Here is a 23922-nt window from a genome sequence, read left to right as displayed (position 1 = left end):
CGAACGTGTGCCTGTTCTGCAAAGCAGAGCCTTGTACACTAGTACTAAGCTACTGGCGAGATCGGGAGCCGCGATGCTAGGGGGCATTTCGCGGGCAGACATCACACACCGACCGTCTGAGCGAGGCTGCTCGCTTCGCTTTCACGTTTGCCCTTCGCAACGACTGCGTCGAGTAAACCAGTTGTACCTCATTACGGGCGACCTAAATGTACAGTGCTAATCGTTTTGGCAAAAATAAGCCCTCTTCGACGAGCTCGAGCTGGATCGCAAGCGCCGTCGGTCCAGGCGTCCGGCTGGGCCTGCCGGCCCCATCGCTGGCTGTCAGCGGAGCCGTCAGTGGACAATGCGCCGTCGTAAAGTGTTCTGTCACTCGCAGGGGCATAATTGACAGTGTTCGCGTAAGGCGAAGCAGTGTTGTGCAGAGTTGTTTATATTGCGTTTCTCGACGTTGATATGCAGTCTTCTGGGCGGAGCTTACGGGTCGCTCGCTCGTTCGGATGCACATGACCCGAGCCGTCGTAAGCCGCATGCCGCAGCATCGCACTTTGGATCGGACGCCGAGTCGTGCCGCGTGTCCCCTGCTTTACGGTCGGCGCTCTCAGCCGGTGCCTTGGTGCCGGCTGCCAAAGAAGTTGGGCGGCGCGCGCTTGATGCGCAATCAGGGCACGCGCATCTACAAGCAGCTGCTGCTACGCTTGGTCGCGAGGGCTCCGCTGCCGCCCCTCGGTCCCCGACAGTATGTCTTGCGTGAACTTGTCACGGCGTTTACAAGGGTATTGCAATAGTCGTATTCACATACCAGTGGTATTTCTAACAACCATGTATGATAGTTCAATCTTAACCGCTTTAGATATACTATATGGCACACTTTACATAATTGTGATATCATTTTTCATTGCTGAGTTGCAGTTTTAAACTGATAGTTTCGTTTTCTGAAAATTTGCGATTTTCAAAATTTTGTTTTCAGTCAACGGCTAACAAAAAAATCTGCTTCCAAAAGTCACTAGATATCAGGTCTTTCTCTTAAATGTATTAAATCTCATCAAATTTGGTGCATTGTATGCCGAGAAAGCTATTTCTCCTTTTCCATGTGTTTAGATACAAGCCCCCGAGCTAAAGTTTCCTCTAAAATAGTAAAGGCCCCGAAATGCTGCCACGAATACCTCTACAACCATCTCGTCGCAATGTAGATTTAAAGTTTGCGATTTCATATAAGGCTATCTGTGTGATAGGTGTGACTAAATCACACTAATGCATTGCCTCTTATCCCACATAGTTTCAGTTTCTAAACATACGATCTAACCTATCAAAAGCCGTTATAAAGTCTGTCAAAATACCCCTCTTTCTCTTCGAAACAGTGCAAAATGTATATTTTGTCTGATTATGTATACGCAGCTAGCTATACGAAGTAAGGATAGTAGTTTTATTGGCCTTATAAATTTGCAAACATTTGCTTACTATCTATATTAACAAGTATGGCTTCAGCACGCAGAGACAAACATGGACACATCACATTCGATGACCGCGGTTAGTCGCTGTCAAAACGCTGGCGTAAGGAAGCGCGGCAGCAGCATCGAGCGAAGTGACCTTCGTGCTGTGTATCGCTTCAACGCAGAGTGAGGGGCGAGAACGCAGCACGCACAAAGGTGTGAGCCGCCGTTGCACCTAAACACAGTCCCCCCCCTCCCCCCCCTACGCAGATCACTTTCAAGAGGGCGTGCGCGGCCGCGCAATGCTCGCAATGCACAGTTGCTGCTGAAGTGCAACGCCCCCCCCCCCCCCCCAAATCCCTCCCCTCCCACCCGGCTCCATGCGTGCGACTGAAGACGGCGCGTTTCCTCTCCGCTTTCCTCCCTTGCACGTACGAGACAGCCGCGATCGTCGGCTCCCTTCGCGCGCTTTCAATCGCCCCTATAGCATGCGGCGCGCGGAGACGGCGTTATCGCCATTGGACTTTATACGAAACATCACGGGGACTGCGACGGCAGAAATGCGTCTGGAGTGTCCATATAATTGCTATCGCAATAAATGTACCTTTTCCAAATGCTTTAGGGAAAACTGGGAGAATACACTAATGGAACTATAGTTAGTAGCTTATTTGCCCTTTTTTGATAAAAAACACGTTATCCTCGCCATTTACAGGTCGGAATGGAAGCTAGGTGTTTCTATACGGAGGGCAACAACTATTGTTTCAATAACATGCTTGATAGAACGTTTTATATATTGTTGCCGTCACACGATGCACTGAGTTTAATAGGACATAAATGCATTGACGACCTCTACTTTCCAAATGAGATAAATGTAAAAGCTGTACAGGCGTTGTTTTGTTGAAGCACTGGGATACAGCCGAGCGGTGTTTGATTCTGGAGTGAAAAAGTCAAAGCATCGGCTATTCTGTATGCTCTAGAGAATCATGGACAATTATTTACCCAACGGTGCTGCGTGACTTGATGCGACCGCATGCTCCTTTCGCCACAGTTTATCACCACGGCGGATAAAGGATTCAGAGATTCTGATAGCAGTACAAAAGCGTAGCAGCTTGGGCGAGTTGGTATGTCATGACTTTTCTATGTATGTCATGGCTCTGCGTCACGAAATAAACCGTCAGTTGGAAGTTAGCGCTCACCCTGTTTTCCGTTCCTTTTCATTACCGCTTCCACCTTCCTTTTTGCTTGTTCTAAGCTTCGCTACAAGCCTAAAAAAGTCTCATAGTAGTATTTTTTAAGACTTGAATGTAGACACGTAATGGATAATATTTCTTTTTTCGTTAACGCAGTGGTACAGTTCAGAAGGTACCCACGTTTACAAAATTGCCTGGGTTTCCTAATTTTGGGCATTAAATTATTAATTACATGCGTTGCAAAACTCGTCAAAGGGCAACTCCGGCGATTTTTCGACGTCCACTTAATAAAATTTTGAATATAGGTTCTCTTTTGGATTCTGATTATCTATGCCACACAAACTGGCTCCAAGTCATTTAGTTTTCCCGAAAATGAATTGTAAAGATTGGCTGCGTTCCCGACTCGTGACTTCTTACTGGCCACCCTGTGTTTGTGACGTCAGAGACTACACCGCCTTTTTCGCTGAAATCACCGCCGTCTAGTTGGGAAAATGTGTAAAAGCTCCCAGTGTCGTCAGCGGACATCACCAGCTTCACTTCTTTGGCGTTAGCGCCACGTGCACTGCGTGTTTAGCACGCGTTCTGAGTGTTGACATTACGGTAGTGTAGGATCTGACGTCATCGTCTCATCACCGCGTCACACGAAGCAGCTACCCGTTTCGGCCTATTATTTATTTGCTATTTAAAATTATTAATGAATTTCCAAGCAGATTGAACCAGCCTGCTGGCGTGACAGGTCTGCCTGTGCCGCTTGAAAGTGTCCTACAGCGGGGTTAAGAAAGAAGCGCCGCCAGGGTCAGCGGCACGCGTGCAGCTGCACCCGGGTCTCGCAGGTGTCGCAGGTCACGTAGCAGCACCAGTGGAAGCGGCAGCGGCAGCGCTGCAGCCGACGCAGGGTGCGCGTCTCGAAGCCGCGGCCGCAGCAGAGGCGGCCGCACGAGGCCGGCTCGGCGCAGGGCCGGCCCCGGCTGCCGGGCACGCCGGGCTCCGGCCGGCAGAAGTCCGGCGACGGCCGCACGTGCACCAGGTCCGAGGGACGCGGCCGCGGGTCGCCCGGCCGCCGCAGCCGCACCGAGCGCCGGTAGCGGCCGCGCAGCAGCCGCCCCACCGACGCCAGCGGCGCCAGCGTGCGCCAGCACGACCGCAGGCCGCACGAGCCCGACACGCCGTGGCTGCGCACACCGACAACGAGTCTCACCCGCCGGGCTTTGTAAACTGCAACACGGCTGATTCGGTTACAAAACACATTTAGCGAACCTTTGTCAGTTAGTCGATGATGCACTTCCATTTGTTGTGCATGTCCGCCTCTTCGAGTATCGCGGGCTAGAATTGTGCAATCTGCCACAGCGAATTGTTAAATAATTTTAAATGTCTTTTAAATAAAAGAAAGGAAACGCAAGCGACGCAGATGACGATTATTGTTGTGTGGCAGATAACACCCCAAAGGGTGTAAACTTTTTTTTAGAGCGTAAGGCTACAGAGCGTAAGCCTTAGTTTTTAGAGCGTAAGCCTTAGGTGTCTATGTTAGTGGTGCCCTTGGCCAAACTGCGCCGTGACAGATAATGGTCGACGCCGCAAGGTATAAAATCCCGTCAAGAAATTCTCGAGTTGATGTCACATTTCTTTGTTTACAGGTTCCTGTAAACAAAGTAAATTAGTGGCATTGAAAAAAAAAAGAAACTTTGGTACATTTCGGTCTGGGTGGGCATCAAACGCAGCCCTCCGGTGTGCGAGACCGAGCGCGCTTCCCCGAAACCACGGCTCTGCCTTGCTAAGGGTATGCCTCAGGCACGTATCCATGTCTATTGCGCACCTCATTGCTTCCGTCGATGAAAAGACTCTTCAGGAAGAGCAGGCACTCCGGAGGTATCAAGCATGACGCCATTTTGAAAAGGCCGAATGATAACGATTTTATTTCCTTCTGTTACTTCTGTGATTGGCTGGCGGAGTAACACAACACCGTGCGGTCCGTGTGCCTTGGTTGCCAACTGCTGTTTTTTTTTTTTAAGTTGTATGCTACTATAGAAATCTACATAGGGAGAGGCCTTCGTCCTGCAGTGGACAAAAAATTGGCTGATGATGATGATAGAAATTTTTATTTCGGACTTTCGTTTGTTTACTTGTTCTTGGCAGTGTTCTTTCTGAGCTGCTTTCCTGCGCGAGTCCATTCGATGTGCTTCCTTGTTTGCCAAGTGAAGAGGAGGTGTATCTCACACACGTACTACCTGTGAGACACGCCTTATTTCATTTCTCTTTTGCGGGTTTACGCGTATTTATGGCGAATGGCGGGCGTTATTTACATTTTCACTAGTAAAGGTACCCCCCCCCCCCTTACTTACATATAAAAGTTACTTTGGGTTGCCCCCCCCCCCCCCCGAAAAACAATCCTGGGTAGGTGCCTGCATGGTGTGTGCGTCATTGCCTAGTGCGCCCGATTGCACACGTCGCGTGGTCACAGAGAAGCGCTTCGTCAAGTGTTCGACGAAAACTCGTCTGGCGAGAGAACATATTGTTGCCCCCCCCCCCCCCCCCCAAAAAAAAAGAACTTGCACTCACCAAGAATAACCTCGACAACTGGTCAGAACGCAGGAGCGCAAATGAGCGAAGCCCAGCCGTGAAACGGCGAAAGAAACAGTGAAGCACGCGGCGGTACCCTACACAGTGGGAAAATGCGAAGCCCTTGCACGAATTTTCAAGGGCTACGGTATGCAAATCGCCCACGGGCCTTCCGGAAAACTTGGCCAACAGCTGGTTCGCGCAAAAGACCCCTTGAAACACACGGACTAGCCGGGAGTGATTTACAAGATACCATGCCAGGAGTGTGACGTGTCGTACATCGGCGAGAGCGGAAATTTTAAACGGCGCTTGAAACAACGCATGAATGAGTGGCCAAGGGCCACACAACCGCGAACGCCCTAACGGAACATCACGAACCGGACACATCATTGACTGGGACTCGGCAGCCATCATCGCAAAAGAAAAACACCCATCGGCCCGTTTGCTTTTCGAATCATTTTACATCCAATCAACTAGACGCACGATAAACAGGACGCAGGGTAATCTCCCCGAAATATACACCCGCACGCTGCGCCACCTCACCCACAAATAGCCGCGCGCTCGTGCTTATGTCTTTATTGTGATCAAGGGACCCGCACGGGGGCCGGAAACGTCTGTTCCGACGCCGCTCATCGTCAGTGAGCTTTTTTTTTTTCAAATAATAATAATAATCTTTATTCCTCTATTTCCACAGAATACAGAATGAGAGCGGACGCAAGGGTAAAAGCCGCATGCAGCGGCTTGAGAAAACCCCATTACGCACTGTTACGTTTCGCCTACAACGCGCGGTAATGCCGGCGCGGATGCAACGGACGCCGGGGCTTTGTTCAAAGCGGCGGACATTTTGGTTCGTCCAACGCCGCCGCAACGCCTACCCGCCAAGCGTGTCCAGGCGTGTTTCAGTGCCACGTGTCTTCGTGTGTGCGTGTGTGTGTGTGTGCCCTCGCTTGTCAAAGCGCGGCAGCCGGGGAGCGGAGTTCCCCGAATGAGGAGCCTGGACGTCTCTCGGCTCAACTGTTCGCGCCGTCGTGTGGGTGAAGGTTGGCGATGCGTCACTACACTCGGTTCAGCAGGTCTCTCGGCCCGACAGTTCGCGCCGTCGTGGGGTCATGCTCCGCCGTCCCGTGACCTTCATCCCGTGACCTTCTCTTTTGGACCGCGACGCCGAGGGTATAAGAGCAGCTGCCCCCGGACGCCAGGAGAGAGGCTCCGATTTGTACTGTTGAGTTACGTGCTCTCCCGTCTCTCCACTTCGGTCGACCTGACCGGCCGCTCTTTTGCTATGTTAGAATAAACAAGTTGTTCTGTTACCAGTCTTCTCATGCTTTGCCGGGACCTTCGGATGCTTCCAGTGCCCCAGGCCGCCAGGCCAACGCTACCCTTGGGGCTTGCGACCCATTGGCAATAACGGGCGTCAGCACCGAGACCCCAACAACTCGTGCCAGCGGTGCGATTCCAATATCTGGTTGCCAGCGGTGAGATCGCGACAACGGAGGCCAGCAGCGAAGAGATGCGGTTGACTGTATGCTGAGCAGCACAACGACCATCCGGGAGCAGCGCAACGAGCCCTGTGTGATGACTGGTTGCCTGCAGCGGAACGACTGCGCGGAAGTCTTGGCTGCGAGGTTTGGTGAGTGCGGGACTTTCTTCTTCTGAGTTTTGCCAGGCTTTTGTTAGTGTTAGAAACAGAGCTGGTAATTGTGGTTGTCGTTGCTACCGGGTTAGTTTGCGGCAAGACAATAGTAGGCAGTAGAGAAAGCAGCATTCAGAGCAGCCATGGATTTGAAGTCGTTGCGCAAACCGAAATTGCTGGAGCTTGCGAGAGAGTTGGGTCTGGATGTCTCAGACAAACTCAGAAAACCAGAACTGCTAAGGGCTATTCTTGAGTTAGAAGCTGAGGATGACGAGCTGTCGGAATGCCTTGAGACCATTGAGGAGAGGGAGGAGCAAAAAGAGAAACAGGAGCGCGAACTTAAAGAACAGAAAGAGAAAGATGAGCGCGAACGTAAAGAACAGAAAGAGAAAGATGAGCGTGAACTTAAAGAACAGAAAGAGAAAGATGAGCGTGAACGAAAAGAACAGAAAGAAAAAGAAGAGCGCGAACACGCTTTGGAAATGAAGCGTCTCGAGGTAGAGATGGAACGCGCTCGTAATGGAAGTCAGGCACACGGTGCAGGAGAACGAGTATTGTTCAAAATGACTGACCTGATGCGGCCGTTTAAGCTTGGAGAGGACATTGGTTTGTTCCTGGTTAACTTTGAGCGAACGTGCGAGAAGCAGGGGTTCTCTCGGGAAACGTGGCCACAGCGCTTGCTCACTTTGCTACCCGGCGAGGCGGCCGACGTAGTCGCTCGCTTGGAGAGAGAGGAGGCAGAGGATTTCGACAAAGTGAAATCGAGTCTGCTAAAAAAGTACCGGCTGTCAGCGGAGGCGTTCCGTCGGAAGTTTCGGGAAAATGAGAAAGGCAGAAGTGAGTCATATACAGAGTTTGCGTACAGGCTTATGTCAAACATGCAGGAGTGGCTCAAAGAAGAGAAAGCGTTTGGTGACCACGAGAAAGTTCTGCAGTGTTTCGGGCTAGAACAGTTTTATAGTCGGTTACCTGAGAACGTGCGGTACTGGGTCTTGGATAGGCCAGACGTTAGTACGGTGGCTAGAGCCGCTGAGTTAGCCGAGGAGTTTGTGACGCGTCGGGCTCGTGGAGCTAAGGACGGTCAAAAGGGTGAATTTGGCTCTAAGTTTGAGAGGCCGAAGTTCACGCCCATGAGAAAGCGGTTCGAGACGAGGCAAGCGCGCGTGTGTTATACGTGCCAGAAGCCGGGTCACTTTTCGGCGCAGTGTCCGACCGAACGTGAGGAGACGGCGGCAGCCGAAGCCGAACGCGGAAAGCGGTTCGAGATGAGGCAAGTGCGCGTGTGTTATACGTGCCAGAAGCCGGGACACTTTTCGGCGCAGTGCCCAGAAACAAAACCAAAAGTCGTGTTTTTTTCATTAGGCAGCACTGACGAGAACATGAAGCTTCTCGAGCCTTACATGCGAGACCTCCTCGTGAACGGGAAAGAGTGCCGAGTGCTTCGCGATTCCGCAGCTACAATGGATGTAGTTCACCCCTCTTACGTAGAACCCGATATGTTCACGGGCGAGTGCGCATGGATCAAGCAAGCAGTGGAAGCTCATAGCGTGTGTCTGCCGGTAGCAAAAGTGCTTATTGAAGGACCTTTCGGAGCACTTGAGACGGAGGCCGCAGTGTCATCTATGCTGCCCCCCCAGTACCCGTACCTATTTTCGAACAGGTCCGATCACCTCCTGCGCGAGAAGGGGCTTTTGTTTGGTGAGGCTAGCGTTCAGGCCTTAACCAGATCGAAGGTTCGGGAGCTCGCTGCAAAGGCGGTAGTTGCGGGGCCGACGTTGTTGAACGATGAAAAAGGGTCAGAGGCGCAGCAAGCTGGTATTCAGAGCACGCCCGAACGGGATAAAATTGAGCCTGTAGCGTTAAAGGCACCAGATACTGGAGAGGAAATTCCCGATGCGGGAAAGTTAGAAGAGCTTCCGGTCGAGCTTCCGGGACTAGGCTCAGTGACAAACAGGAAAGACACCGATCAAGTCATTAGTGACTTAATAAGTAAAGCATCGCTGTCGCCTGAGCAGAAAACAGAACTACGCCAGCTCTTACAAGAGTTTCAAGGTCTGTTCTCTGAGAGGCCTGGTAGGACTTCTGTCCTTACTCATGACATAGAACTTACCTCCCCAGAGCCAGTACGATCCAAGGCGTACCGGGTGTCACCCCGCCAGAGCGATATTATGGAGGCTGAGGTAAAGAAAATGCTACAGCTCGGTGTTATTGAAGCGGGTGAGAGTGATTATACCTCCCCTTTGATTTTAGTTGAGGTACCGGGTAAGGAACCTCGTCCTTGCGTCGACTACCGCAGGCTTAATTCCATCACTAAGGATCAAATTTATCCGATCCCTAACATCGAGGAGCGCCTTGAGAGAGTGAGTAGCGCTCAGTTTATTTCCACCCTAGATCTTGTCAGGGGTTATTGGCAGGTTCCACTTACAGAAGAGGCTAGTAGGTATGCGGCGTTCATTTCACCAATGGGGACATTCCGTCCTAAAGTTTTGAGTTTTGGTTTGAAGAACGCGCCATACTGCTTTTCAAGCCTCATGGATAAAGTGTTGCGGGGACAGCAAGAATTCGCTTTACCGTATCTAGACGACGTAGCGATATTCTCCGCATCCTGGTCTGAGCATATGGCGCACTTGCGGGCAGTGCTAACCCGCCTGCGCGATGCGGGCTTGACAGTCAAGGCTCCCAAGTGCCAGTTAGCACAGGCCGAGGTTGTCTACCTCGGACACGTGATTGGTCGGGGTCGACGCCGCCCCTCTGAAATAAAGGTGGCCGCTGTTCGAGACTTCCCGCAACCGCGTACGAAGACCGATATTCGGTCGTTCTTAGGTGTCGCCGGCTACTATCAGAGGTACATCCCCAGGTACTCTGATATCGCGTCTCCCCTAACGGATGCTCTAAGAAAGACAGAGCCGCAAACAGTCGTCTGGGATGAGACAAAGGAAAGAGCTTTTAGCGCCCTAAAGAGCGCCCTAACAAGCCAGCCTGTGCTACGATCGCCCGACTACACAAAAGGGTTCGTTGTTCAGTGTGATGCTAGTGAGCGAGGCATGGGCGTTGTACTGTGCCAACGGGAAAATGGAGAAGTAGAACACCCCGTCCTGTATGCTAGTCGTAAGCTGACCAGTCGTGAGCAGGCGTATAGCGCCACCGAGAAAGAGTGTGCGTGTATCGTGTGGGCCGTTCAGAAATTGTCATGTTACCTAGCCGGCTCGAGGTTTATCATTGAAACGGATCACTGCCCTCTCCAATGGCTGCAGACCATCTCTCCCAAAAATGGCCGCCTCCTGCGCTGGAGCCTCGCTTTGCAACAATATTCCTTTGAGGTGCGTTACAAAAAGGGGAGTCTCAACGGTAACGCCGATGGCTTAAGTCGAAGCCCCTAACGTGGGAATCAGCCTCAAAATTGCTTGTTACTGATGTTTTTCTTCCTGAGGCAGGATTTTTAACCTATTGCTTTTGTGTAGTGTTTCAAAGTGATGATGTGCTTTCTAGTGCAATTTTTCGATTTGTGGACGCGTTCTGAGTGCTGCTAAACTACGGTAAGGAACTAGGCAGCAGTAAAAAAGGGGAAAGAGCCTGGCAGGGCTTAGTGAGGGTTGTGCCGTGCTTGCTGACTGAGCGGTTGACTTTTGGCGTGGTTCTAACGCTTGCCGGAAACGAGAACAAAAATGTCAACTCTCCCGAAGTCACTTTGCAGTGTCCTGTGTGCACCTGAACGTGAGAACGAGGCCTTCTCTGTGCGCTGCGCTCAAGAAACGCCCAAGGACGCCCAACTTCGGTTATGAGCATCATCGAGCGACATCCCTCCGGACAGCGGATGCAGTCCCCTGACCTTCGGGATCTCCTTCCCCCGACGGGGCGGTCTGTTACGTTTCGCCTACAACGCGCGGTAATGCCGGCGCGGATGCAACGGACGCCGGGGCTTTGTTCAAAGCGGCGGACATTTTGGTTCGTCCAACGCCGCCGCAACGCCTACCCGCCAAGCGTGTCCAGGCGTGTTTCAGTGCCACGTGTCTTCGTGTGTGCGTGTGTGTGTGTGTGCCCTCGCTTGTCAAAGCGCGGCAGCCGGGGAGCGGAGTTCCCCGAATGAGGAGCCTGGACGTCTCTCGGCTCAACTGTTCGCGCCGTCGTGTGGGTGAAGGTTGGCGATGCGTCACTACACTCGGTTCAGCAGGTCTCTCGGCCCGACAGTTCGCGCCGTCGTGGGGTCATGCTCCGCCGTCCCGTGACCTTCATCCCGTGACCTTCTCTTTTGGACCGCGACGCCGAGGGTATAAGAGCAGCTGCCCCCGGACGCCAGGAGAGAGGCTCCGATTTGTACTGTTGAGTTACGTGCTCTCCCGTCTCTCCACTTCGGTCGACCTGACCGGCCGCTCTTTTGCTATGTTAGAATAAACAAGTTGTTCTGTTACCAGTCTTCTCATGCTTTGCCGGGACCTTCGGATGCTTCCAGTGCCCCAGGCCGCCAGGCCAACGCTACCCTTGGGGCTTGCGACCCATTGGCAATAACGGGCGTCAGCACCGAGACCCCAACAACTCGTGCCAGCGGTGCGATTACAACAGCACCACATGACAGTATGACGAGGAAACAGTTCAGTCATGACAAACGCAGATAAATACTGGTAACATTGGAATATATTCTGAATTTGCGAACATACACGGGCAATAATACTTACAGTAGGGATCAGTAAGAAAGTATACGTACAAAATTGAGACCAGCATTAGTGCATTTGTTAACATTCTGTGATGAAACAAACAATAACGCAACATACAAAAAACAGAATGAAACACCTTCTATTAGTGCAGGAGCGGCAAAACGCTAATTAACTTATTTTTCGATATTTCTTCCCGTGAGATGTTATTCCGTTCAAGTGTATTAAGTTAACAGGGAAGGTTATAGGCCCTTGATTGAAATCGGTACACTGTCCGACAAAACGGCGTTGATGAAGCGGTGCAACGGCATGCATTGTACCTGTCCACATGGCTTTGAAGGTTGAATAGTGTCAACATATATCTGCGTTGTTTGTTCTAATAGCATTCGTGTACATAAGAATTAACCTGAAGGCATAAAGATTAGGCACTTGAATGATGTTAAACTCGGAATAATAGTTTTCTGTGCGGGCATACCATGGTATATGTTAGCAACTAACCTTATCGCACATTTCTGAGTAACAATAATCTTAGATAAATAATGCTTCGTACTTGTGCCCCAGACAGTGTGACAATAGTTAAGTATTGGAACTAAGAATCGTCGCTCCGATGGACAGTTGCCACAATTCTTTATAAACGTGTCTTAATCGTGACGAAAAGTGTGCCACGTTATGGATTTCGCCTTAACGTTTTACGAACGTGTAACACTTGCGTTTCTGTTTAATATTCGCGCCAGCTTTTCAAGTGCGAGCTAAGACGCGACCGAACCATCTGGCCGCTGCTATGCAGTGGTGCATAGTTACGCCAGGAAGTTGTTCAGTGCCGTAACATATTTCTTCTTACAGCGAAGCTGTCTATGGCTAGGATCTGGAAAAAAAATGTGTCCCCCCGAGATGTTGACAAAAACAAATCATCATGTGGGCCAGTCCTGGTGATAGTGCAGAAAGGGTCCAAGCTCAATGGCACATACCCCTGTGAGGTCGGGGAGCTCTAACGCGCCCTTGAACTAGCCTCGTCACACATGGGACCCAAATAGGTCACACGCACAAGGGTAAGAGCAGACGTTTCTGAAAAAAAAAAAAAACGTGTTGTACTACTTTTTCATAAAGGGCTGTTAACAAAATTCTCGGCGCCAACCGCACAAATGCGCTAGTGCCACAGCTCGCGCGTTCGTCGTCCCCTTCCGCAGCTGGCTTCGTTGTGCAAACAACTACGATCCTCAGCAATGGCCCGAGCCACACAGTTTCATACAATAATTACTAGAGACCGGAACTTAAGGCAAAATGCATATTTATTCCTGGAGTACGTTTCGAGTCTATATAAGCACCAACTAAGAGAAGGTAAGCGTTTTAATGAAACATTTATTGTGGCTATAAATGCCTATCTCGAAATTTGCGCCTACATCAACTTTTAAGCGCCTAAAAACGCCTTCCTTTTTTCGTGTATGCCGAGTGCAGGTTTTGCTTAAATAAGCTGTTGATTCAGAGGAAAAGAAGAAGCACTTAGTGTGGCGATATAAACTACAATACGTGCATGGCGTGCTAGTGATGTTTTTTTTTTTTCCTTTCGCGCTTTGAGCGCCTTTCTGCTAAAAAATATTGCAAATAAATCTGTGTACTTACCGACTCATTATACTGCCACAAGATTTCAGTATAACCGTGCCAAACATTATGAATAAAAATTAAAGATCGTTCGCCAGGGGGCTCCTCTGGAAGAACTCCGTCGCTTGGTGTCGAGAGTAGTGCAGCATGGCTGTCACGTGAGCGAGGCTAGAGTGTGCCCTAGCGAGCCAAAGCGAGGCTAGGCTAGTGCTGCAGCCTGCAGCCACTACAGCCTGCACGTCAGTTTCATTGGAAGCTGTCGGAATTCTGCCGAGCAATACTGAAGAGAAAGACGTTGAAAAGCGTCCTTGTCCGGCAATGGACCCGTGGCTCGCTGTGCTACTCCGTCGATGGAGAGAGAGAGAGAGAGAGAGAGAAACTCTTATTTTTACGCCAGCGTCCGGCGCTCAACCCTGGTCGGTCAGCTACCAGTCCTCACCCAACACGTCTCTGACGTGTTGGATAAGCACCGGCAGGAGAATGTTAGTTGCATGGGGTGGTGGAGTGAGCCAGTCCGTCCACGACCGTGGCTTGATGTTAGTGGGAATGTTGGAGAGGGCTGACTGCAGTTTGGGTTGAATGTGAGAGCAATGCCATAGACAATGCTCTAGGGACAGATATCCCATGCAGTTCGGGCATTTCGGTGGCCCAGGTATGCCTTGAATATAGTGACGGAAAAGAGGAGTCACTATTGAGTTTGTTTGAAGTCTTCGGAGAATAGCGCTGTCTTCTCGCGAGAGGTTAGCAGGAGGAGTAATAAAGGCGACGGCATTGGTGCGAAGTTGCTTTAAAAGTGATGTGCGCTCCTTGTGCAAAGTCTTTCTGTGTTCCCTAGGGTTAAATTCGGATGGCCATAGGCCCGGCGGACCCGGAAAACTGACTACGCGGGTGAGCTCATGAGCTCGGGAGTTTCCCCCCCATGCCTTGGTGCCCATGTATCCACTGCAAGATAACACAGAGCGAAGGGTGTGCATCCAAGTGACATTGAAGTAGGCTGTGTATAGGCTCAGGTAGCAAGTTGTCGCGAAATATGCGGCATGTATCTTGGCTATCGGTGCGAATAAAGATGCGTTGGGTAGGATGATGAGGCCAGGTGACTGCTTCGAGAATAGCAAGAGCCTCTGCGTCGGATGAGTCGGGGACTCATATGTGTGCGTTTACATGCTTGTAGTCAGGGCCGACTACTGCAGTTAGACATCTACCCGCCGAGTGACTAGCGTCCGTAAAATAATAGGTAGTGTCTGGTAGTCGGTTTTGCCTATTTATCGTTTGACTAACTGGGAGCGGCGAGCTTCGTGTTTGTGCGGCTGCATATTGTCACGAGAGGAAAAGCCAGTCAGTCAGTGCTAAGCGAACGGCCGTTTACAGTTCGTTTTTGCAGCCGCTACCACGCACACTTCTTCTTCCTCGACTTCTAGCGTAACTAGTGCGTGCCATTACCCCTCCCTCGAAAAAATAAATAAATAAATAAATAAAGTTGGGGAGATGTTAAATGCCACAAGGAAAAAATAAAAGAAATGAGAAAGACAACGGACGTGACGACAGGGGCCGCATCACAAAGTTTGTGGATGAGAGTCAGCGCGAATGGTAGGGCTTCATCCTGGTAACGTGAACAATGTCAGAGGAACGTGGTCTACCGGAGTGGTGCGAAGTGTCGGCTGGAATGACTTCGTAGTTGACAGGACTTAGACGACGCAAAACTATGTAGGGTCCAAAGTATCGGCGCAATAATTTTTCTGACCGGCCTCGTTGACGTATAGGGGTCCAAACCCATACAAGATCTCCCGGGTTGTATGTGACGTCTCGATGGCATATGTTGTATCGACGAGCATCTTGACTTTGTCGGGATAGAATTCGTTGCCGCGCAAGGTGCCGCGCCGCTTCGGCACGCTGAACAAAGGCGTCTGTATCTGGTGCGGTAGGTTGAGACGAAGTTGGTAGGAGCATCACGTCGAACATAGTGGTGACGTCGCATCCGTAGACCAGACGAAAAGGAGGAAACCCGGTGGTTTCTTGTAGGGCAGTGTTGTACGCGAATGTCACATACGGGAGCAGTTCGTCCCAATTTTTATGATCCGTGGCAACATACATGGAAAGCATATCCGCAATCGTTTTGTTGAGACGCTCAGTTAAACCGTTAGTCTGCGGGTGATACGCAGTTGCCGTACGGTGCGTTGTTCCGCTCAGCTGCAGAATATCTCGGACCAACTGGGCAGTGAAGGCCGTACCACGGTCTGTGATGACGACAGCGGGAGCACCATGTCGAAGGACGATATTTTTGATAAAGAAGTTAGCAACATCTGAAGCAGTAGCTAGCTGAACGGCTTGTGTTTCGCAGTATCGAGTGAGGTAATCGGTGGCGACAACGATCCAGCGGTTATCAGCCGAAGACTTGGGAAATGGGCCGAGTAAATCCATCCCGACTTGTTCAAAAGGTGAGCAAGGAGGTCGGACAGGCTGAAGCAGACCGGCTGGTTTCAGTGGTGGAACTTTGCGGCGCTGGCAATCTCGACAACTTCTGACGTACTGCTTCACGGTTTTTGTGAGTTTTCGCCAATAGTACTTCTGCTTGATCCTCGCGAGAGTACGCGTGAAACCAAGATGCCCGCACGTTGGTTCGTCGTGGCATGCACGTAGAACGTCGTCGCGGAGAGTAGCGGGAACAACGAGCAGGAAAACGGTTGCCGTAGGGTGAAAGTTCCGCTTGTATAGGATGTCGCCACGTAGGCAGAAAGAGGACAAGTGACGCACGAACTGCCGTGGGGGTTGTGGGTGGCTTCCTTCAAGGTATTCAATCAAGGGCTGGAGCTCGGAATCTTGGCGTTGCTGTTGAGCAAAGTTTAAAGACGGGAGACTACAAAGAAAGCCAGAATCGCCGTCAATATCTAGTGGTGCGGGTTCGACGGGGGCGCGGGAGAGACAGTCGGCGTCAGTGTGTTTCTGGCCAGACTTATAGACGATGGTCACATCAAATTCCTGCAACCGAAGGCTCCATCTTGCGAGACGGCCTGAAGGATCTGAGATTCGCCAGCCAGCAGAGAGAGTGGTGGTCGCTGACGACACGGAAGGGGCGTCCGTACAGGTATGGGCGGAACTTCTGGATAGCCCATATGACTGCCAGACATTCTTTTTCAGTTGCTGAGTAGTTTTTTTCAGCAGCAGACAAGATTCGGCTGGCATACGCAATAACGCGCTCAACACCAGCTTGAAACTGTACGAGTGTCGCTCCGAGACCAACGTTACTAGCATCAGTATGCACTTCTGTGTCAGCCTCGGTGTCAAAGTGACCAAGGATCGGTGGTGTCTGTAGACGTCGCTGAAGGTCGTGGAAGGCGTCGGATTGTGCCGGGCCCCAAACAAATGTGACGTCGTTCTTGATGAGTCGTTGCAAAGGTTCGGCAATTTCACAAAAATTGGGTACAAAACGGCGGTAACACGCGCAAAGCCCTAAAAATCGGCGGACATCGTGTTTTGTCTTCGGTATCGGGAACAGAGCAACTGCCAGGGCTTTGTCAGGGTCAGGGCGCACACCGGTGCTGCTGACAATATGACCTAGAAATTTGAGCTCCTCGTAGCCAAAGTGACATTTTTCGGGCTTCAGGGAGAGGCCGGCGGTGCGGATAGCTTGAAGAACCGCCTCAAGCCGCTGGATGTGTTGTTCAAACGTGGTGGAAAAAACAACTACATCGTCTAAGTAGACTAAACACGAGTTCCACTTGAGGTCAGATAAAACTGTGTCCATCATACGTTGAAATGTGGCCGGAGCGGAACACAATCCAAAAGGGAGGACCTTAAATTGATAGAGACCGTCGGGTGTTATAAACGCCGTTTTTTCCTGGTTCCGTTCGTCAACTTCAATTTGCCAGTACCCACTACGCAGATCCATTGAAGAAAAGTAACGGGCATGTCGCAGGCGATCCAAGGAGTCGTCAATTCGAGGAAGTGGGTAAACGTCTTTTTTCGTGACCTTGTTCAGTTTGCGATAATCGACACAGAATCTTAGTGAACCGTCTTTCTTTTTAACTAATACAACAGGTGAAGCCCAAGGACTTGTTGATGGTTGAATCACATCATCGTTGAGCATTTGGTTCACTTGACGACGAATAGCATCCTGTTCTCTTTGCGACACGCGATAAGCGTGTTGGCGAACAGGTTGGACGGTCGGTTCAGTGATGATTCTGTGTTTGATTAAAGGAGTCTGTTTGACCTTCGACGTGGTGGCGAAACAGTCGCTATATGACGATAGCAGAGTAAGGAGCCTCTCCTTCTCGTTTTGGTCTAGCTGTGGGTTGACGTTGATGTGACTGGTCAAGTCCACATCGCTGGGTTCCGGAATCGAGATTGTCGTTACCGAAGCACAGGCGTTGTACTCGGCCACCGTTTCAAAGTAGGCCATGGTGGTATGTCTCGCAAAGTGCTTGTATTCGCCACTGAAGTTGGTAACTAGAATCGTGGTTTGCCTATGTTGGAGCTCCACGAGACCTCGTGCGACGCCAACTTCGCGATCCAGCCATATGGTGAGGTTACCTTCAGCGATGCCTATTCCTAGTTGTTCTTGGGGGCATTCAACGAGGACGAAGATGCTACTTCGAGGCGGTAACGTCACGCAGTCATCGACCACGCGTAAAGCCGCGCGGTGATGTTCATCCTCCACACTCGAATCCGACGAAACATAGTTAGAAAAAGTCACGAACAAGTCACAAAGGTTAATGATCGCCCCATATTCCTGGAGAAAATCCATGCCCAGTATAACTAGCCGAGAACACTTGGGCAGCACAAGGAAAGACGCTACGAAAGTCGAAGTAGAAATTGCAAGTCTGGCGGTGCATCGTCCAATGGGTGACACGAGGTGTCCTCCAGCCGTAATCAGATGTGGGCCGTCCCACGCTGTCAGCACCTTGCGTAGCCGAGTCGCCAGTGAGGCACTCATAACCGAGTAGTCAGCTCCCGTATCTACAAGTGCAGTTACCGGATAACCGTCGATTGAAGCAGTAATAGCAGCAGTTCTTTTTGCAGTTTCGAATGAAGGCGTCAGCGGTACGTCGCGAGGGGATGGCGTCGGCGGAGGACATTTGACGGTTCGCATGACAGCGGCCTCACCTCCGGAGGTCGCCGTTTTCAGTTTCCCCGGCGCGGGCTTCCACCGTTGACCCCAGCGGAATCAAAGGCGGGTCGAGCACGGTTCGGTGACGCGTACCGACGAGGTGAAGGCGACCGTGACTGTCTTCGCTGTTGGGCAGGAGGAAGCCGGTTACTTTCTAAGTATTGCTCGATTTCGTGCGGGCGTTCGCCATAGCGCGGGCAACGGGCGTCCGGATGGTATCCCCGCAGACCAATCCGTCGGTACTGGCAATCGCGATACATGTGACCAGCCTCCCCGCAGTGATAGCATAACGGACTGTTGTCGGGGGCGCGCCATACTGTAGATTTGCGCGGACCAGGATGAAAGGGTGCTTGCGGATTCGTGCGGTGGATCAGACTTGGGGAGCGTCGAGAAATCCCAGCAGGCGGCTGCGAAAAACGGCCCGTCGACGGCGCGCAAGCACGAAGAGCATCCGCGTACGAGAACGTGGGAGGTTCGGGTCGTGTTGGTGGCGAGGGATGAACCACTTTGCCGATTTCTTCCCGAACGAGCTGCCCGAGCAGAGGCCGAGTGCCATCGCCGCCAGAATTCAGAGGTGCGCTACGCCGAACCAAGCATTGGTGCAGCAAGTCGAGCATATATCCATCTATTTCTCCGACCACAAGGCTTCCTTCATGACAATCAAGAACTGGGAGCGGAGTGTTTCTTGAACGAATATGTGTGAAGAATAAAAAGTTGTCTGTAACTGTACAAACATGTCTTGCTCGAATTATTTGCCTCAGTATATCGAAAAACCGAAATAGCTGAAGAGCTGCAATCAAATTTCGCATTAGGAAGTAAAGTAATCGTCGGCAACATTTTTGTCAACATCTCGGACACATTCTTTTTTTTTTCAGATCCTAGCCATAGACAGCTTCGCTGCAAAAATTACCACGCAACTCATCTTCACGATGACTGTCGGCGATAATGGAAATAGCAATCGAGTAATGTAGCAACTTCATAAAACTTCGGTTGGAGGCTAGTTGGTACACGGTACTTTGAAGGTGAAGGTGAGCGCGAAACCCAGGACAACCGCAAAGAAGAGACGAGACAAGCACTGGCGCTGCAACAGACCATAGTCCTTAAGCCTTTTGTTTAACACGTGTGGTAGGTATTCTGAGACGTTGATTTGGCTATATATGCCATACATACTGCGATATCGTCCCAGTTTGCTATGGCACTCGCTTGCCAAGGTAGCCCTTGAGCATGGAGACATGACGACGACTGCATGACGCTGACACAGTGACGATGGAATGGGGGAGTAGGAATGATACCGATGGAACGACAAAGGCACATAACGACGACGGCAAGATATCAATGACATGTCGTTCTTAAATTATGACGATGGAATAACGATAAAAACGTGACGAGGACAACACAAGGACAATGAGATGATGGCGATGGTGTGACGAAACCTGCACGACGACAAACGGATGAAGAAGCCAGAATGACGGCGATCGCATGACCAATACGGCATGGCGACGACGGTATAGTCACGATTGAATGACAAAAAAAAAGAAATGACGTCGATAGATCGACGATAGTGGTGTGACGACGACCGCGTGGTGATATCGACATGATGACGGTGACAGCGTGACGGCGAATGCATGACGACGATGCAGTGATGAAGATGGCAAGCCAATGGCACGAGGACAATGGGTTGCCGACGGGCGTATGATGACAATGGCGTGACGATTACTGTATCGCAAAACCTGTATGACGAAGATGGCTTGACGACGACGGCATGACCGTCGTCGACGTAGTCGGACTACGTAGCTGGGGGGATGAGATGGCACGACCACGACTGCATCACGACGTCGGTCTGACAATAGAGGCATGATAGGGATTGACGATGACGGCATGGGAAGGGCTCCATAATCACGACTGAATGACGACAGTATGATTACAATAAGATGACGAAGCAAAATTGACGGCGATGTAACAACGAAGGCCGTATGACGACGGCATGTCCACGAGGGGATGACGTTAGTGAACGCTGACAAGGATAAAACGACAGCGTGACGACGACGGCATATCTACGACGGCGGGAGGACAAAGCTGGAATGAGGATGATGCAATGACCACGACGGGATCACGATCTCCAACGCATACCTAGTGACCCAAGCTATTTGGACCAGGCACGACATGACATGACAAGAACTTTATTTGAGTCCTGAGGGACTGAGATCTTGGGGAGCCAAAACCGAAGGCTCCCGAAGATCAAGTCGGTGGCTCCGCCCACGATGGGACCGGGAGATCAAGTCCCGCCGCAATGTCGTGGGCCCTCTGGACAGCCTGGAGTTGAATGTGGAAATTGCTGCTCTTGAGATTCCTGCCATTGTTCTTTCGTGATGGGTGGAGAGGCGTTAAGGGCTGGGCACAGCCAGAGCATGTGGTCAAAAGAGCATGAGTCATGACCACATTTGGGGCACGACTGTGAGTGTTAAGGATCTATCATGTTAAGGGATCGAGGAGTGGGATACGAACGGGTTTGCAGGAGTCTGAGTGTGGTAGCCTGAGGTTTGTTCAATTTGGGGTGAGGGGGTGGAAATGTTCTCCTGCCTAGTCGATAATGGGAAGCAATTTCGTGGAAAGTACATAATGGATCTTTCTGCATGTTGACCTCATTCCAAGCCTGGATACCCGCGACAGCGCAGTGCGTGAAATCGCGCGCTCTCCGGCTGGCCTGCTGGTTAGGATTACATCCAAGCGGGTTAATTGAGCTATCTAGATGGGCTGGGGACCACGAGATTTGGTATCCTCCTTCGCTGTTCTCCCTAGTCCTTTGAAGTGCTTTAATCATAATACTATTCGCCTGTTCAGATATGATAGCGGACGAGAAGGATCTAACCGCCGTGCGCGAGTCCGAGAAGACGATAGCGGGAACTTTTGAGCTGTGAAAAGCCAGAGCGATCGCCGCTTCCTCCGCCACATAGGAAAACTTCGTATAAACAGAGGCTGCATTGACCAGGTTGCCCCCCGCGTCTACCACCGAGACAACGAACTTATCCCCACTGTCATATCTGGCAGCATCGACAAAGAGGGCATTTTACTGGTCCATCTTTGATCATAAAAATGCGGGGCGGGTAGTGACAACACTCCGGTGGCATTTGTTTCCTTTTGGAAGCGAGTTGCTTGAACATATTTGAAGTTGGTACTGAGTGCTGTCCGGGCTGCCTCACCAATATGTTGGCCACAATTGAATGCCTACTTTGCGCACCTAATGTGGCTACCGAAGGAATATCGAAAAAAATTTGAGACGTTTGGTCCACAGAGAACCATACGCATACTGCTCGGTATCCTACACTGGCGAGCGAATAATTTCCGGAGAGGTTGCCCTCAAGCGAACGCGAAGCAATCCGTTGAGTCCCCACAGTGATGGCGGCAAGCGACCATTGTTTCTTTTTCTCGTCTGCTAGCCAGAAAGCGTCTAAAACTCTGCCAAGCAAAAATCCTCTCGGCGAGAGCAAACCGAACACGCACCGAAGTGCGCTGCGCGGTGGTCAGGGCAACACGAGAAAAACGCATGCGCTCTGGCTGGCTCTGACAGCCCGGGGGTAGGGTAGCAAGGCCAAAAAAAAAATTGAAGACGCTCAATGTGTCCTCGCGAATAAAAGTCAAAGTATGAAAAATAAAAAAAGAATGTAGTTACCTTGGCTGGATTTAGTGTCTTAACATGGATGTCTTGGCGTTTAGGTGAAAAAAAAATTTGATATTTTTTTATGTGACATGACAGCACAAATGAACCACCACAACGCTTCGCCTCATCGGACCTCGCTGCGTGCTTTGTCAACTTGTCTAATAGTGTGTTGATTTGGCTTGTCCCGTTGTCTGTTCAATGCAAGACTTTAGAAAAGTCAATGCACCTTTGGCGTCAAATGTTTATAACAGCATTAGACCTACAAAGTTCCGCAATTGAAAATCTAAATCACTACTTTGGAAATGTCAATGCACCTTTCGCATCAAAAGTTTATGAGATTTATACCCATAAAGTTTCGGAATTATTCATGCGCTCCGTAGATGCCGCGGCCTCCGCGAGATGCCGCGGCGAGCCCGTTTGTCATCAAAACTCCATTGAAACTGTGTGCTCGGATGGGGCTGCTTGCGTTATGCGACTCCCTGTGCATGGGTGTTGCCACGAAATCCAGCCAGAGTTTGCAATTTTCGCGGTGAAATGTGTTTTCGAGCATGAAAAAGATATTCTAGACAAAATCCAGAATGATTTCCGGCGCCGGAGGTTGCTTTGGTCGGCGGTGCCTTGACAGCACGAAAAAATTTCGGGGGGGGGGGGGGGGACGGCTGCAGCCCCATAAGCCCCCCCCCCCCCCCTGGCTACGCCCCTGATACCAAAGGCATATTATTGTCAAGAATGATTTAGGAAAATGAAGAGCAGGTCGGTTTTCAGGTACCTGCATCGCTGCAGCCTAGATATAGCAGATCGATAAACGAACATTGAGTCTTACAAGCAAATACAGATGCCAAGTTGCAGTGCGTAATACACAAACGCCTTACACCAACACAGACAGACAGACAGACAGACAGACAGACAGACAGACAGACAGACAGACAGACAGACAGACAGACAGACAGACAGACAGACAGACAGACAGACAGACAGACGGACGGACGGACGGACGGACGGACAGACAGACAGACAGACAGACAGACAGACAGACAGACAGACGGACGGACGGACGGACGGACGGACGGACGGACGGACGGACGGACGGACGGACGGACAGACAGACAGACAGACAGACAGACAGACAGACAGACAGACAGACAGACGGACGGACGGACGGACGGACGGACGGACGGACGGACGGACGGACGGACGGACGGACGGACGGACGGAGAGTGAACTTTATTTGATCCTGAGGCAGTAAAACATTCAAAGCAGGCTTAATAATTAAAATGCGGCTTAAGCCGACCTTAGAAACCACACACCACGGCTAATAAACATAATAAAATTTTTTGACAAGTTCAAGGAAGGCGCTTTGCTTTTCTTGACTTAGGGCTGGGTGCGCTGAGGACGAAATGTTTCCGACGTCTTAGACGCAGCATGCAAGCCGCGGGTAAACCACTATTGGGCGTGGTGTGCACAGCCCAGGCAGACGACGCTGCGAGCAAAAGCGATACAGTAAACGAGAAGATCACGTATGATAACAAAGGGGTGCGGAACAAATACCCTAGAAGGCGCCTGTGGCAGAGCACGGTACCTTCAGCCTATCCCCGTGCCAGTGGGCAAAAATACTTTCTCTTCTGTCAACTGCAGACAGCGTCCTCGGTGCTCTATTTAATTGTGACTCCGTGCAGCGTTCCCTCCTTGGCGCCATCAAAGATCGCCTCGGCGCTGCAAGCACTCACCAGCGGCAACGCAGTCGCACCCTGGAGGCCAGCGCGATCCTGCCAGCGCGTAGGTTGTGCAGGTTGGCCGCCTGTCGCAGGGGCTCGGTGCTCCTCGAGGAACGCTCCGCCGCTCGGCCGAGCTGACGCGACACGCGGAGGCCCGCCTGCGAATCACACGAGCGCAAGACTGGAGCGCACGAAAAACATGTTTGTTCTGAACAAGCCACAGGGGTAAGAAATAAAAGTTACCAAGAAGTAAAAGAAAGTGCATTTGCTAATAAGGAAGTAGCGCATCGCTGATTCGCACTGAAAACTGGCATGTGGTAGAGTACTACAACGCGTTGCGCAAAGATGCACTTTCTTCCTCTGTTAGCAGCATGTGCCCGAGTATCTA

The 23922-nt window shown here is 51.0% G+C and overlaps 1 protein-coding gene across 2 annotated transcripts in view; it reads right to left on the bottom strand.

Moving 5' to 3' along the window:
• Positions 1 to 3277: 3277 nt before the first annotated feature.
• Positions 3278 to 23922, bottom strand: part of LOC126521517 (protein Wnt-16-like) — a 152549-nt gene continuing 131904 nt past the window's right edge. For both annotated transcript variants that reach the window (XM_055065786.1, XM_050170224.2), the window contains 2 exons: positions 23547 to 23692; positions 3278 to 3792 (listed from right to left, as the gene is read on the bottom strand). In XM_055065786.1, coding sequence (XP_054921761.1) covers positions 3417 to 3792; positions 23547 to 23692 — 522 coding nt within the window. In that variant the 3' untranslated portion in view covers positions 3278 to 3416. The remainder of the gene's footprint in view (positions 3793 to 23546; positions 23693 to 23922) is intronic.

The sequence above is a fragment of the Dermacentor andersoni genome, chromosome 6 (assembly GCF_023375885.2).
Source record: "Dermacentor andersoni chromosome 6, qqDerAnde1_hic_scaffold, whole genome shotgun sequence".
NCBI lineage: Eukaryota > Metazoa > Arthropoda > Arachnida > Ixodida > Ixodidae > Dermacentor > Dermacentor andersoni.
Note: the sequence above shows the minus strand (reverse complement) of the source record. Positions and strands in the feature narration are given on the sequence as shown.